At 33.8% G+C, this 16,711-nt stretch overlaps 2 protein-coding genes across 2 annotated transcripts; both read right to left on the bottom strand.

Moving 5' to 3' along the window:
* Positions 1 to 2,880: 2,880 nt before the first annotated feature.
* On the bottom strand, positions 2,881 to 5,562 carry LOC112518951 (protein BOLA2). Its single transcript, XM_025126767.1, has 3 exons — positions 5,448 to 5,562; positions 3,518 to 3,540; positions 2,881 to 3,292 (listed from the first exon to the last, which is right to left on the bottom strand). The coding sequence occupies exons 1-3, from the start codon at positions 5,508 to 5,510 to the stop codon at positions 3,097 to 3,099; spliced, it is 282 nt and encodes a 93-aa protein (XP_024982535.1). The 5' UTR covers positions 5,511 to 5,562; the 3' UTR covers positions 2,881 to 3,096.
* A 691-nt stretch (positions 5,563 to 6,253) lies between these two features.
* LOC112520031 (serine/threonine-protein kinase Nek2-like) lies at positions 6,254 to 14,216 on the bottom strand. Its single transcript, XM_025128338.1, has 15 exons — positions 14,162 to 14,216; positions 12,576 to 12,709; positions 12,328 to 12,394; positions 11,823 to 11,888; positions 11,566 to 11,612; positions 11,427 to 11,472; positions 11,218 to 11,298; positions 11,076 to 11,118; positions 10,948 to 10,997; positions 10,764 to 10,845; positions 10,587 to 10,636; positions 9,428 to 9,501; positions 9,137 to 9,188; positions 8,168 to 8,611; positions 6,254 to 7,136 (listed from the first exon to the last, which is right to left on the bottom strand). Exons 2-15 carry the CDS (start codon positions 12,659 to 12,661, stop codon positions 6,489 to 6,491), a joined length of 1,836 nt encoding a protein of 611 aa, XP_024984106.1. The 5' UTR covers positions 12,662 to 12,709; positions 14,162 to 14,216; the 3' UTR covers positions 6,254 to 6,488.
* Between the last annotated feature and the right edge of the window lie 2,495 nt (positions 14,217 to 16,711).

A 16,711-nucleotide genomic window follows, 5' to 3' on the forward strand; every position in this document is an offset into this window, starting at 1 on the left:
CGATTCCATTTTGGTTAGGAAACATGAAACAAATTTAAAAATGAATGAAATATTATTATTCAGTTCTTGAAGTGTTTCATTGACTGAACAATATTTAGTTTTATATGTAAAATCGAGCTCATCTTGGTTAGAAACTTGAAACCATTTCCATTTTGGTTAGAAAACATTTCAATAAATTTCACTGCTGAAACAATGTCATTCAATTTTTGGAATTGTGGAGTCTATAAAACCAATTTCAACGATGAAACCAATTTCATTAACGAAAACATGTTATTTAGATTTTTGAAAAATGTGCCATTGACTAAATCATAACTGGCTAAAATTTCATTATGCAGACGAACAATGAAACCAATTTCACTAATGAAAAAATGACATACAAATTACAAAACGTTTTTATTGATGAAACCAATTTCACTAATGAAATCGTATTATTTTTTAAAATGAGATATAATTTCCAAAATGTTTCCAAAAGGATCGAACAATATGGTTGGAAGTTAAAAATGGTTTGGCAATTTTGCCCTTTCTTGATTAAATACTAAATCTTTTATTTTATTTTATTTTTTACTTTCCTAATATAACACATTTTAATCATGACCATTGATCAAGAAAATAGATGGATGAGATTGGTTTGTAGGGTTTGCACAAAAGGGGGTGGTTTGCATTTGATCGCTCATCTCTATCTCTCTCTCTCTCTCTCTCTCTCTCTATATATATATATATATATGTATGTATGTATATGTAGAGTAGGTTTACTTTGCAAATCATCCATTTCATACGAACCCTACAAACCAATCACATCCATATATTTTCATGATCAAAGACCATGATTAAAACAAGTTATTTTAGTAAAGTAAAAAATATAAAACAAAAAATAATTATAACTTTTTCAAATAAAGGGCAAAATGGGAACAAGTTTTAAACGTTTGAGATCATTGAAATCTCTTTTCTCGGAACTAAATCCCTTATCCTAACAATTATTATTAATCAACAATAATGAATTGGAACATTTTGAAAACTAAATGAAACCTTTTGAAAACCGAATAATATGATTCCATTAGTGAAATTGGTTTCATGAAAGCGTTGAGAACAAAGAAATTGTTGGAGTTATCATTTCTCTCTAGTACCAAACATATTTGGGTTCAGGCATTTTCTCGTATAATCTCACTAAGGAGGGGGTCATTTAATGAAACATTTTGAAAATTAAATAATATGATTTCATTAGCGAAATTGATTTCGTGAATGAAACATTTTGAAAACTGATTAACATGATTTCATTAGTGAAATTGGTTTCATGGTTCCAAATCAAAATGAAATCGGTTTTATTAATGAAACTAAATATGGTTCAGTCAATCGAACATTTTTAAAACTGAATAATTTGATTTCATTAATGAAATTAGTTTCATGATTCCTAACCAAAATGAAATTAGTTTTTTCATAAATGAAACATTTTGAAAACTAGATAACATAATTTCATTAATGAAATTTGTAAGGAAATCAATTTATTCATGAATTTTACAAATGAAACAAAACAATATACTCAAAATCTGGAAAATATCACATCTATAATATTAATAAATCTCAAAAGATTTGTAAATTAAAAAATATCGAAATCTTTTGTTATTATGAAAATGAAATAAATAAATTTCTAAGAGAAACATGATTATAAATAAACTCTGAAATTGACGTATTATTTGTATTTAATAAGAGAACACAAAATATTAATATTAGTAAGTATCTATTAAAAATTTTCCGCTTTCAAGATTATGATAAAAACAAATTGATTGATTGCTTCCTAAAAAACCTCTAATCTATATAATCTATCCAATTTAGACACAATTAAAATATTATTAAAATTATTTATTATAAAGTCAAAAGAACAACCATATCTTTATGAATTAAAAATAAAGAAAATTAAATAAAATTATATTATTGGATGATGCTAGTTTATACAGTTTGTATAAAAATGAGTGGTTCGTATTTAATCTCTCCTCTATGTATGTATGCATGTATAATTGTGTACGCAAAAATATTGTTTTTAGACAAAGGGTTAAAATGGCCCTTGATTTAATGGAGACGTTTATCAAAGGAACCATGACCAAAACAAATTGAATATCACAAGAACAAAATCTACAATAAACATACCATAAGGACCCTAATAAAATAAACATCAAATCATAGAGACCAAATCCACAACTCACTCTTTTATTTATTTTGGGAAAATAAAAATTTCTAACTTCTTTTTAATAAATATATATCATTGAAAATTTTCATTTTGAATTTTTTTAAAAATTAGATGTTTTAACTTTTAAAAATTGGTTTTTTTACATTCCATTTAATCTAAAACACCACATTTAATCTGGGGGCTGTTTACCAAAAACTTACTCAAAAGTGCTTACCGGCAAAATTTAACAATATTACTTACTTACCGGATAAGATTTTAGTCCACCAAAACAACACCATATGCAATAATTTACCCGATAAGCTCTTACCGTGGTAAGAGTTGTCGCCTTCACTTACCGGGTAAGACTCTTGTTCCTTGTCTCTCTCTTATCGGGTAAGATTTTTGATACTTGCCACATTCATCTGGTAAGATAATGTAACATGATAAGCACTTACCTGAGTAAGTGTTCGGTAAACTGCCCCTAAGAATGTTTTATAGTAAAAAACATAAATCAGTTTTACACTGTTCCTAAACTCAATGATATTCAAACCCTCGCACCCAACGAAAGAGGGAGATCAGTTTGAATTCAGATCCAGGTCTTAACCGGTCTTGGCAATGGGACTCCGTATCCTCGTAGCATACTTGTAGTAGCCGCAGACCCCCGTATTCGATCATGTCAACCAACAGTTCATTAATGACAGGCAAAAAGCAAGTGTGTGTTAGACCAAAGAACCCATGGTCAAGCCAAGAGTTCAATTACCAAATAAGGGTTTAGCAGAGAAGCAAATCAATCGTAATCTGCCAAATTCAAACCACCAAGAAAGACGTATAACGGGTGTTAAGCAGTCAAGAGAGATTACAGGTGGAGTTGGATCCCGAAGGATATGATTTATGGTTTTTCATATTAGTAAGCGGTAGAGGGAAACAGTGATGTTTTATGCAGCAGGTTGAGAAGTTTCGGATTCTTGTAGCTTCTTCCATTGGTCAGGGGTCATAGCTTTGGTGATGGAAAGAGCATGAATGTCTTTCATCTCTTCCGCAAGTGCTCCATTCACCATCCGATGCCTTTCCAACAACCTCTTCCCTTCAAATTGTTCTGAAACTATCTCAACTTTGAAACTTGCACCACACCTGCCGACAACAAAACCATAGAAACCAAAGGGTCACCTGCGTACATGCTACTTGCGTAATGTCTACTTTTTCTGAATATTAAATTGAAAAAAGTGGGTTCAAATTGGCCATTTTGGACAATTTCCCTAGATCCTAGCCTCCTTGTAGGTTAAGAATGTACTTAAGTTTTCCATATATAATTAAGACAATGTGACAGATGGTAAATGTTTTTGATAGAGAGCTTACCCTCCAGATGTATCAATAACTTCCTGAAAATAGAATATAATCCAAATATTAATCAAGGGAGGTAACAGAACTGATATAAACATGGATGGAACAGAGAGATTAAAACAATATCGCAACATCTAGCTCAGGATGATGTTATTAATCGTTATTAAGTACCAATGCTTTATGCAGGAGCATAAAAGCAAAGGATCTTAACAAATGATTTTTCATATATATAAACATTCAAAAGTCTTTGAAGCAACTTGCTCATGATAATCTGGGTGAAGCCCGGGATCACCCATTTCCCAAAAAAACTTGCAAACGATAATGCAGAGTAAATTGCTGATCAAGATAAGCACAGCTGCACATGCAGACTTGTAACCTTGAACTACTAGACAACATAAGGCTTTGATGGTCCAAAAGGACGGAGCATTATTACAGGATACACTAATTGGTTCGATCAATTCCACAGAAAATCATATTTACAGTAATAGTTTGTTGACGTATATATACTTATATTTAGGGTTTGGTGGATAATTTAGGGGGAAGGATACTTCACTTGCAAAGTAATTATTCATTCCTACTTGAATGAATATATTGGTGTAAAGAGAGCTAAGAAGTTTATATCAAATTTCAGCGTTATGGCCTAATGGACTTATAAATGAATTATTAGCATTTTGAACAATCATGCTTGATGAGTTCTTTCTAAACAACCAACATATTAATTATTTGCATTTTTCTGTTGCACTTCCACAGATATTTGTTTTACTTTATCCAAAAGAATATCTGCGGAAATGCAACCAAAAAATAGATGTCACAGAAACAAGAAAATTCACAATACGATTCAAATTGGAAAAATACAAAGGAAAAGATATATCCACTCAATAGAAGATATTCTTCTTCTCAAAGTTTTGCTTTTCACCCTTTAATGGTTATAGAAACAAATTGTCAAATAGAAAAGCTTTTACCCCTGATAACTCTAGAAAAACATACATTCATGATTCAAATCATGTTCCTATTCGAACTTGAAAAACACTAGAACTTGGTACATAATTTGGGAATAGAGTGGCAGATTGTCACTTCAGGATTTGAAAAAAAAAATCCTCTCTCGCTCTGAAATGAGATTGGTTTTTGATGAAGTTTTTGCTGCGTTTTCAGCCAAAGTAGAAGTAAACTGTGACCCACAGTAGTTATACATGTTTAACGCCATGCTCACAAATTAGCTGCAGGCTTGGTCCAAAAGCATCTAAGTTCTAAGACTTTAAAAGGATTTAACAGTCAGGCAAATAAATTATTTTAAAGGTTGCAGCAATCCACAGTTAAAATCTAAAGGGGCATTCACAAATTGCTTAGTTGTTTTTTTGTTCCTTCCATTGTTCAGCCATAGCTGGTTTAGGTCTGTTGTTAGCAATTTTATGTGCTAATGAGACTCATAGCTTATTTTGGTTAGCTTACAAAACCGTTTGGTAGTGGGGTAATGATATAGAAAGCTACTTATTCAGTAAGCTTACAGGAGGAGCTTTATGCAAAAAGCCAATTTTATTCCCAAATTTGGCCTTCCCATTTAAAAAACACACTCCTTCGGGCTATAAAAAAGTTATCACAAACAAAAACCTTTATGATATATATGAACAGATTAATCCACACATACCGCTTTATCTGGAATTAATGAAAAGCCAACCAAACATCCCCAAATGCCAACTTTGGTGATTTATCCTAGGGGTTTTCAGGGTTGCAGCATTGTTTTGCTCTCAATCATCTTATTCTGATCATTATTAGTTGTTTCAGGAACAAAACCATCAAAAATTGAAGAAGCATGTAGTGCAAAATTTCAAAATACAACCAAACAAGTAGGAATCTGAGTAATTTCACATACAGAGCTGCGATTACGATTGAAAGACATAAACATGTAGCAAATGGATAGATCGTGTATGCATGAAGAAGTACTTACGATATGAGAAGGAGTCAATTTTGACCTAAGTGCCGACTCCACCTGTTCCTTTGACACTCCCATCACTCCCTTCCTTCAAGCTTCTTGACGACGAATTGGTATCAAATAGAACCCCCCGCGTCCAAATTACGCTTTTCTTTCTTCTTTTTCTTCTTTTTATATATTTCACGTCAGATTAAAACTTATGTAATAAAAAATAGCATAAATTACATGAAAAATTAACGTATTTTAACTTAATTTTTATTTTAGATAACTTATTTTCAAAACTTTTATTTTGATATTTATAATGTAAAGTTTAAAACATTTAAGTACTCAAGTAATAGGTTGAAGCATTAACCGGTTATCATGCTGACTTGACGAGTAATGTGGTATCCGGTTAATGCTTCAACAAATAATGCTGAGTTGGATACCACATCATCATGGTAATCAGTTAATGCTTCAACCAGTTATCCAGGTACTTAAATGTTTAAAACTTTATATTTTAGATACCAAAATATAAGTTCTGAAAATACGTTATACAAAATAGGAATCAAATTAAGGTACAATAACTTTTCATGTAATTTGTCCTAAAAAAATAGAGTAAATTACACTTTTGATCCATATGGTTTCCTACATTACACTTTTGGTCCATAAGACAATTTAATTATTTATAATCTATTTTCTATTAAAAACGAAATTCAATTCCCTTTCAAATACCACAAATTAAACTCATCGGATATTTCAAATCACTAAAAACATTTATCAAACCAAACGCTCCCTTAAAAAAGCTACAAAAGTAGTTTTTATTAGAACCTAGTGACAAACGATTAAAACTGATGAATGTTAAGATAACGAACAAAAGATGTCGAAAGATACAATGACTTAAACTAAGGTCATTACGCTACATGCCGGAATTAGTATCGTGGTACAAAAGATTCGAGAAATAGTTCTAACCCTCGTCTATCGTATCCGTATCCGTACCCGTCATCGTTACCTTCTATTACTAAAATATGTCCATACAATATCATAAAAATGAAACTTTGATCATAACCATTTGATTCATCATTGGAATTGCTCTTCTTGCTTCAATGTGTTTTCCTTTAAGCTTTTGGTCAACCAAATGGCAGTTTCTCTAGGAGAAACCTTCCCTGGACCAAATGGTTTCAGCAACACACCAAGCTCTTCAAATCTTTCCTCTTGCAACAATCTGGCACTAAATTCAAGTAGCCCTTCTAACGCTTCGGCTCGTTGCTTTTGAGACGACGTATCGAACCGCCGCCGCCGGAGGTCCGATGACGTTCGGCTCGATGCACCGGCCGTTGCATTTTGGTCCGAGCAATCGCTTCCTGATCCATTCCATGCGGTTGGGGAGGTCTGCCGGCCGGATGTTGTGTCACAGGCTTGGACCATGCATTTGTCTTTCATGATTGAACGATCACATTGTGGGGATGACGAGCCTTGTGCGGAGGTTATTGAAGTCCGGCGAGTGGGGACAAAGTGGTCGTCGTTTGGAGTGAAAGGGAATTCGACCATTTTGTCAATTCGAGGGGCATTGACGGAAACGTCCAGAGAGTTGAGGCACTCTAGGAAACCGGTGCTCTTTCGATATGCGGAATCTTCGATTATGGCTTTTTTTAGTAGCGGCAGAGATGCCCTCCTAGATGTTGGACCGGATTGTTTTACTGAAGTCCTTGAATCAGAATCCTGCACCTGTAACCATTTCGCACTTCAGACTAAAACTTGAAAATTCGAAAAAAAAAATGTTCAAAATTAACCTCTCGACAGAACAGATTATGATTCATAAGAAACGAAATAAATGCATCACACGATCACCCATGCATACACTCATTCAGACACCCAAAGTCAGGTAGGAGCTAGCCTAGCGTTCAATCCCCTAGGCTGTTGACCGCCACAAATTGGGTAAGCGCTAACCACCAGGAGTATGGTCTGGGGTAAGAGGTCCGATCAAGGTAACCGCTGACTGATAATGGTTGTTTACAAAGTGTCTGCATAAGTGCTGACTGAAGCACAGGCCGAGCCAGAGAGCAACCACTTCCTTACTGGGTCAGCATCTAGGTCAGAATATTTATGGGTCAGAGTGTGTTGGTAAACAACATCCCTTCTTACCGGGGAAACATCTCTTACCTGGTAAGAGGGCGGTCAGCAGGTAGTAAACAATCTAAGGGCCAGTTTACCAAATGCTTACCGGGTCACTTACCTTACCGAATTAACATTGCAAGGGCCGGGAATTTTACCCGGTAAGAGGGAAGCAAGGAACGAGTCTTACCCGGTGAGGGTGACGACTCTTAGCGATAAGCGCTTACCGAGTAAAATTGTTGCATATGATGCCATTTTGATGGCTAAGAATCTTACGCGGTAAGGTTAGTGAGGTTAGTGGTCCCTCTTAGCCGTAAGTGCTTAACCATTAAGAGTTTTGGTAAATGGCCCCTAATGCTTTGTGTCCAATGTGCCATGAGGTCCCCTCAGCCAGAAGATCTAAAATTTGCTTGGTTCATATAGAACGAACAATTTATATGGAGTAATTGGACCATAAGTGCCAAATACCATTACAAAGCCCTCTAAGTAACAAAAGGTTAATGGTGGCCTGTATTTTGGCCATTTTAGCCATATTGAAACACAAACCAGATATACTAACTGCTACTGCAGCTAGTACCAAAGGCACAAGATCAACATGATATCTAGAAATACAAAAGACATGCATCATTATTTGATAATCTTACCGTTTCACGACCCTTTGAGAGCTCCGTTCGCTTTTTAGGAGCAGACAAGGTCTTTGGTGAAGTAAACCTAAGGTTCTTGGCAGAAATGGAAGCTTTGGAAGAAATATTCTTACTAACTGGTGACTCTTCACATGTGCTTCCAACAGACAGCCTTCCCATTCTTCGTTGCAAGTAATGAGGGGAATCTTGAACCCGTTTGGTTGAAAAGGGAGAACCTTGGTCACCTAAAGATATGCTTGGATTCAAAGTTCTATCATTGCCACACGATAGCCGCCTCTCCCTTGATCTTGGCCGAAGATAAACTGGCTCCGCAAATCTTGTTTTCTTCATGTAATCAGATTCAGGCCAGTGGGTTGATAAACTGCTGCGTTTGGGGCTATTTAGTTTAAGATTGACCTTAAGTACATAAGGCTGAAGGTGTGGATGCCTGAGTAGCTCTGCCGCCTGACAAACCAAACATACACTTCAATGATTTACACCACAGAGTAATCATCTACGAATTCATTTTTCAAGTGCTGTAGCATTAAATTGTGCTCACAAGCCACAGAGACCACGTTCTTTTGAGAAATCCAATTGAGATGATGATGAAGACATAAATAAGTTGTTTGATTATGCTACTTATGACTTTAAATAAAAAGTAAGAGGAAAATTAAACACCCTCAGAGAATATATCGACTACTGTAAGATGAGTTTATCTCCCTCTCCCCCCCCCCCCCCTCTAAAAAAAAGACCCTACTTTCGGGTTCTTTGGTTCGGTTTGTAAGATGAGTTCTACTCTACCCTCTAAGAGTAGAGCCGCTGTTTCCATGAAGACCGCCCCTCCCCCCGGGTTGTGCAATGTTGCAATAAGAGAATAATGGACCTCTAAAGTTTTTGGTTGAAAGTAAACCTATCTACAAAATGCAATAAGAAATGATTCTACAATAGAAATGATTTGTATAATGCACTAGATAAAAGAAAAGTATCTACACTTGGCCGTAGTTCCGGATTTTTCCGCAGCATGCTTTTCACAAGGCCCCGACTGAAACAGAAAAGAGAAAAATGATTAGATTCCACAACCAGCCGAGTGCCACAAAACACAGAAGAAAATATCATACAAGTGATTATTTATAAGTGCATAACATTAAAAGTAAGTACATGTATAATGTTCTCAATTAGCTCTTACTAAATAACTCCTTCACAAGTGCACCTAAGAGTAGTAGCATATGAAAATTGTCATCCATTATTACATGATGAAGTAGAATAAAAAAATTGACTCACAAGGCACCAGTGTATTTAGTTGGAAGTGGTGCAACAATTGACTTGTTGATCTTGTTTATTAGTGCTTGCATGTCCTGTTCAAGAAGCCAAAACCAAAATCATAAGCATTCTGAGCCTCAGGCAGAAATAAAAAGGGGGCAGAAATTAAATTTGAAGGTTCTTAGAAATTACAGCACATTATGATATTGTAATAATATGAACAAACAAAAAGAAAAGGCTTAAAACATATGCATCCCATAGCAAAGAACGTATTTTGCAAGTGCCAACACTGAAATAAATTGTTTTTTGACTTTGTCCTTGTATTAACAGATTGAATATATTTTCTTACGTTACGCTACCATAGTTTCAAATGTTCAATATCAAGGTTCACCATCTTACACCTGTCTCGAGAAGAACATGAAGAGAATTATAGTAAAATAATTCTAGATGTAATAGAATATTCCATTTCTGAAAGGACCATATTTGACTCCAAAATTCGAGAGGAGAATGCTGCTGTTGGAAGATATTTTATCCTTGATGAAATATAATAAATCATATGCATATGTCAAGTAAAAGCAGATACAGACCAGAATAATTTTTCTCAAAATGCAAACAAGATGAACAAACTTCCTCAAACTTCAGTAGTGCTGCAGCCATAAAGATTATGGCCCACGGGGATAAAAGATGCATATGATTTTACAAAATCCGGGATGACTAGCATACATAATGCAGTGGCGTAAGAAGCACAAAGCAATTACAATTGAAAAGACCTGCTACTCTGCAGTTTCCACCCTTGGCTACAAATGGGACCATGTGCATAAAACTAACTGAAGGATTGACAGGAAATTTGGTGAAATTCTAGTGGCCAAGATAAGGCATTTAGAGGTCACAAGGTTAAGGCAAACATTTAGAGGTCACATGGTTAAAGATGTATATGGTGATTAAGGCATCCAATGCTGCACGAGAGAAATTGCCAGGGTTGCAATTATGTGTAGAGAAGCAACCTCGAATCACCGAAGACCATCAGCACAATGTACTTTGCTTATAGAACTTGGATCATTGAAAACGTATTCTCGTCAGTTTACATGCATAACAATTGTGGGTGACAACTGACAAATGATGAAAAGGTAGCAGTTACCACAGTTATTAAAATAGATACATAGATGCTATTGACACTTACAAAAGCTTTAAATGCAGCCTTATGTGAAGTCATTTCATATATACAGCATCCTAGAAAACAGAATATGAAGAATCATTAGTACATGCTTATATTAAGAAATAAATGCGAGAAAAGGCACAGTTTATCTCATGCAAGCGAATGTCAAAGATCATTCAGCATACTCCATTCATCCCTTACCAAGAGACCAAATATCTGATTTTGAACCATAAGGTATATCTGCAAGAAGCTCAGGGCACATATAACTAGGAGTTCCTACAACCTGAGTAACATATAAACAACAAGAAAACAGTGAGATACATCCACTTCTTAAACAGAATGAAACTCAAACTTGAAGGCCCTCAGTAAGAAACACATCACTCACAGATGAGGCAAGGTCATCTGAAGTCAACATCTTGGCTAGTCCAAAATCACCTGAAAGATGTATTATTGATGATGAGTCATCATCACTTACTTTCAACTCGAGAAAGAAGTTCAGAAAAATATACTCACCAAGACGTATATCTTGATCTTTTGTCAAGAATATATTTGAACACTGTGAAAAAATAATCATCAGCAAAAGATGGTCCATGAAAATTCAGAAGACATTACTACCGATAGTTCAGCCAAAAGCAAGTTCATCTGTTGAGCTAACCTTAACATCACGGTGAAGAACATGATTTAAGTGTAAGTAGTCAAGCGCCATTAGGAGTTGTACAAGCCATTTACACAGTTTCTGCACAACAGTTTGTTGTTTAAACAAACAACTTCAAGCATAACAGGACTTGCAGAGTATAAAAGGGAACAGGGAGGAAATAAAAGGCAGGAGAGAGAGAAAATAGATGCAAGATCGTAACTAACTACCTCTTCAGAAAACAGCATGCCATTTGCTTTTTTAATAGCTCCTGCCCTGCATAAAAAGAAATTGAAAGATCATGCCAATGACCATTATAACTCTTCGCCAAAGCATTGTAATTTGAGAGGAAAGTTGCGAAGTACTAACATGTCTCCACCTTCACAATATCCTATAATAATGCACACATAGCATCCCTGTCAAAAGAAAATAAACAAATAAAAGAAGCACGGTTAGAAAAAAAAACGTTAGTGCAGACTTCAAGATAAAGAATGAACAATTCCTGCAACCATGGCTGTTCTATTACTTTCTTTATTGTCAAGTACAAGCAACGGTATGAATTGTATTAAAAATGAAACGACGACCTCAAAACATGATCAATAATGATGAAAATTTCTTTTTCTTACCTTTTCTACCCAGGAATCTTTATACTCCACAATAAAGGGATTTCGCATTTTAGAGATAAGTTCCATCTACAAATAGAGAAACTTGATTAGTTTGTAGATGTTTGAAAGTAAAAACTAATCAAAAGTCATTACAATTGAGTTTCGGATAGCCAATTTAAAATCATAACTGCACGAGGCATAAAATGCCAACACATGTGCAGATGTAAACACACAAGAAGTTACAACATGAACAGCAGATATTTTACTCAGGCAAGAATTACCTAGTGAGGGAGTATGAAGTTCAGATTACAAACTATTATCATAATACCAACGGATAGAAAATAATACAACTAATATTAAAACACCAATGTGAGGGAGTATGAAGTTCAGTTCCAAGGAAAAGGGGAGTTATGGAGTCCAAAAAAAAGAAAAAAAGAAATCAATTTCAGGTGCATTTAGGACATTGATGCCCTCAAAAATAGAATTAACAAAAGATTGTAGGATGCTTAAAGTAAAGGATACCAACCTCCTGATGTGCAGACCTACGGGTTCTATCAGTTTGGCGGGCAAGGCGTATCTTTTTCAACACATACCTTAATATACAGAATTACATACAATGGGAGAAACAATCAATATGTGTCAATGAAAATGCAACTTAGCATCATCGAATAAGCATACAACATATTATGACAATTGAGCAAGTACAGAGATACATAGATACGGGGATCGAAACAAACAAATAAAAAACTAGGTAAATTTCAATTGTATCCTCACTTTTTTCTTTCATGTCTATGCCGTACGAGAAGGGCGGCACCAAAAGCCCCCCTTCCAATTTGCTCAAGCACTTCGTACTGGTCCATGTAGCTAGCAATGCATTACACTTATAAAGACTAACAAGATGCTTCTTCCTGTCATATATTCAATATAAGACCCTGTAAGTAAACAATGATTAAGATGCTAAAATAATGTGTCATTAAAGAGAACAAGAAAGCCATAAAAACAGTAGTATAAGCCACCTAATGCATGAATCTTCGCACATTAAGCCAGTTTTCTTAACAGAACAATTCGAAAGAGGACGGAAAGAAGAAGAAACAATCCGTATACAACCTAAAACGATAGCAACAGTAGATATTCTATTGCTATGGCATTTTTTAAATATTTGACGTGCCACTTAGCTTATATTCGTTAAATATATAGAAACACCGATCTTGCCAAACTAAGACAATACTGTATGTCTTAACCCACTTAGCATGATAATCACAATTTAAAACTCAATTGGACAAAAAGCTAACAAGAAATAGTTAACATCCTATATACAGTGTACTTCCTCTAAAGTTCGTTAAAATAAACAAACATCAAGTGTTAGAAACCTGCAACAACACGGTGTCCCCTCACCAGAATCTATAGACACAAAAACGCAAAACTGAGTGCCTGAGAAAAAATTGCTTTCAACATTTTATATACTTCATCTGATCTGGTCATCCAGTATTAACTAAGACAATAATGTGCCCTCACCCACCATTTACCAAAATCAGATGCAAAAATTAATCACTCATGGGGGAAACAAGCAGAATTTGTCAATGACTTGTATACCACCTCCAAAGTCCATTAAGATAGACAAACCCCAAGCATTATTTACCTAAGAACATGATATGTCCTCTCTCCCACATCTATAAACATCCAACAAACTACCCAAGGAACAACAACCAGAATGTCAGTGTCTTAAAAACTTGTTCTAAAATTCATTAATATAAACAAAAAATCATATATCAGTAACCTACAACCACAATGTCTCCCCTCACCCACCATTTATAAAAATCATAATGGAAAACCAAGGACTCGTGGGAAGAAAAACGACAGTTATGTCCTACATACTTTCCTCCAGAATTCTTCAAATTAAACAAATATCAAGCATTAGTACTCAACAATAATGTCCCTCTCAACCACCAATTATATATATCAAGATGTGAAGACAAAGAACTTAAGGATAAAATAACTAGAATGAGCATATACTTCCACCTTACGAGGATAAGACTCCAATTTGTGCAAAGAAGGCTGATTTAGGCCACAAGGCATTCACATTTACAGACTCTTACTGCAGAACGACGACTGAATCATACAGCGAGACACCACATTTGAATCTAACAAAAAGAGATCCAAGCAAGACAAGTGAACAACACAACAAAATTACACATCCAAACAAAAAATTAAGCAAAAGACGAACCAGAAAACAAGTTCAAATGCATCGTAAATCGTACCGAGAAACAAAGTAGCAAGATTTAGAAAAGCAAAAGCATGTTAGTATGGTGCAGCAGTGAGTGAATCGAAGTCAAAGAGAAGTGGCAGATTAAAGTATATACCTGAGAAGCTGAAATTGAAGGATGAAAGTGAAGAACAGTGAAGATGAAGATTAGTTGCATCGGAGATGGAGAAAGTGGAATCTGGAGACTGACATTTTGCACGGAAAGACTATTGAAAACAAGTGCTGATGAGAGGTTTCAATGGAGAGAGAAGGGAAGGGGAAGGGGGTGGGGGTAGGGGCTAGGGGGAGCATAGCAGGCTATGTGTCTGCTGCTACTCTCGTCGTATATGGAATTGGAAGGTATAACTTTTCTTACACAACGTACAAGTACCACGGATCATTTCTCTAGATCTTTTAATAACTCATTCACTTGCTTATACCTTATGCCATATTATAATAAATAACACTGTTTATCTTTATAAATTGATAAATGTTTGAATTTATTTAAATTGTCTATTTTATTTATTAAAAAATTATAGTGTTGAATTTATAGATAAATTTATAAAATTTCATATATTTATTTATTATTACGAAAGTTATATCTAAATTATATAATTAACATTCATTTAAACGAAAATATGTCATTGACTGTGTTTAATACATTTATATCCTATTATAATATTTCAATTGAGAGCGGTGAGTATCAATTTGGTATTGATCAATTGTGGAAAATGGTCTACTAAGGCTAATTGATTGAGAAACGTCGTTGTTGAGGGTCTGGAAAACAATAAGAGACAAATAAGAGTTTTGTTTATCTCTTATCAGATAAGATGACTATAAGACATAAGTGTCTCTGAAAAATAAAATTGGAAAAAAAAAAAAACAAATAGTCTGAATGGCCTTATACGAATCAGACATATGAGTGGGAGTATAAATGAGTCGAGTCGAGTCGTGTAGTAAGTTAATTGAGTCGGACTCAAAAAAATTAATATTAGGCTCGAGCTCGACTAACTTTTTCAATGTAGAGCTAAAGATGGAGCTCGAATATTTTTTATATTAAATTAATTGTTGTATATGTTCCAGACGATTTGTGCACATTTCAATTATATCATAAGAAAAAATGTTATTATAGGTGTTATTATATGTATTCTTATTTTATGTCAGATTTAAGTTAAATCATATATTAAAAATACATAATTATTTGTTAATTTTGATGTATATAAAGAGATAAATTATGGACGAAATTAAATATTATATAAATGTTGATAAAGAAAGCAAGATTATTGACTTTAAACATTTTATAATTATTTTTTTCCATGTGCTAATCATTATAAAGTGAAATGGATTAATTTCATTTTTAATATATATATATATATATATATATATAATTGGATTCACGTGAGACAATATTGTTTTCGTTAAACACGATTTTTATACTTGAAATTTCACAACAAAATGTTGTGAAAGTAAAAAAAAAAAAACCGAATATTCACAGCAAAAACATTGTGAATGTTACCTTCACAATGTTCTGTTGTGAAGTTTCAAGTATAAAAATCATGTCTCACGAAAACAATTTTGTCTCACATGATCCCAATTTTATATATATATAAAGTAATATGATGTGTAGATGTAATTGAATGAAAAGTATACATTCATATGAAGCTTTAAATTTTTAGAATTAGGCTTGTGAAAACAATTACAACAATCTAACTCCTACCCACCATTTTTTTGTTGGCTTTCACATATTTATTACACATGATAAATAAAAAATACATATTAAAAATAATTGGAAAATGCCTATAAAATTCACCTTGTTTTTTAATTTTTACATAAAAATTTAAATTTACAGTTTGAGTTTCAGCAATTTTTTCTATACCTCTGTGTAAATAACCCAGTATTAGGATTCGAACCGTCGATAGTAAACTATATTAGTTTTTAATACTGTAGCTAATGCGTTAAGTATCCCGTTTGAGAAGTACGTTCGAGAATACCTGAAATTCCTTTTGTTTAACTAAATCATTAAAAATGATCTGATGGTATTTTTACAGAATCACTTAAAAGAGATAAAGGATATACGTACTGATATTTAATATTAACAAGGTTTCAAGTATTATTTTAATTCTTACTTTTTACTGATATCATAACATTTGATGACACGGATATCGAATTTTTTCATTCATTCATCAAAACCTTTTCATAAACAAGTATTTACACCAAATAGTCTTTGGCCTCCTAAGAGATCAGGGGTTCAAAGCTCACTAAAGATGAGGAGGGTGTGTGAGTTTATTTGTTCTATATAAATATTATATACTTTAAAAAAACAAGTATTCACGTCAATGTGTCATTAAAATGTCACAAGATCAGTAATTTACTCGTGAAAAATTGATCCGAAATATAAAAAAATTGGAACATTATAACATCGTTTGAGCAAAAAAATTATTCGTTGCATTAAATATGAACTAAAACAAACTTCGTTGCATTTTATCTTAGAATAATTATTTATCTGCTTTTACCCTGATGTATTGTTACCTAACCTTAATCGTAGATTAGTTTTTATGACTGTAATTTGTTACAACGGAATAAGATGATTCAAAATCAACCATAAAAAAGAATACCGACAAAGAATCCTTCTTCTAGGATTGCAACGTTTTTTAAAAAACTAAAAAAA

This window comes from Cynara cardunculus (assembly GCF_001531365.2).
Source record: "Cynara cardunculus var. scolymus isolate 2C chromosome LG 1, CcrdV1, whole genome shotgun sequence".
Lineage (NCBI taxonomy): Eukaryota > Viridiplantae > Streptophyta > Magnoliopsida > Asterales > Asteraceae > Cynara > Cynara cardunculus.

Bases quoted from the DNA above. Each gene is read 5' to 3' on its own strand.
- LOC112518951 (XM_025126767.1), bottom strand. From the start codon at position 5,510: ATGGGAGTGTCAAAGGAACAGGTGGAGTCGGCACTTAGGTCAAAATTG. The intron at 3,541-5,447 runs GTAAGTACTTCT...TTCTATTTTCAG, and splicing joins AATTGACTCCTTCTCATATC to GAAGTTATTGATACATCTGG. The intron at 3,293-3,517 runs GTAAGCTCTCTA...TGTTGTCGGCAG, and splicing joins GTTATTGATACATCTGGAGG to GTGTGGTGCAAGTTTCAAAG.
- LOC112520031 (XM_025128338.1), bottom strand. From the start codon at position 12,661: ATGGACCAGTACGAAGTGCTTGAGCAAATTGGAAGGGGGGCTTTTGGT. The intron at 10,637-10,763 runs GTAAGGGATGAA...TCTGTTTTCTAG, and splicing joins ATCAGATATTTGGTCTCTTG to GATGCTGTATATATGAAATG. The intron at 9,189-9,427 runs GTGAGTCAATTT...TTTCTGTTTCAG, and splicing joins ACTAAATACACTGGTGCCTT to TCGGGGCCTTGTGAAAAGCA.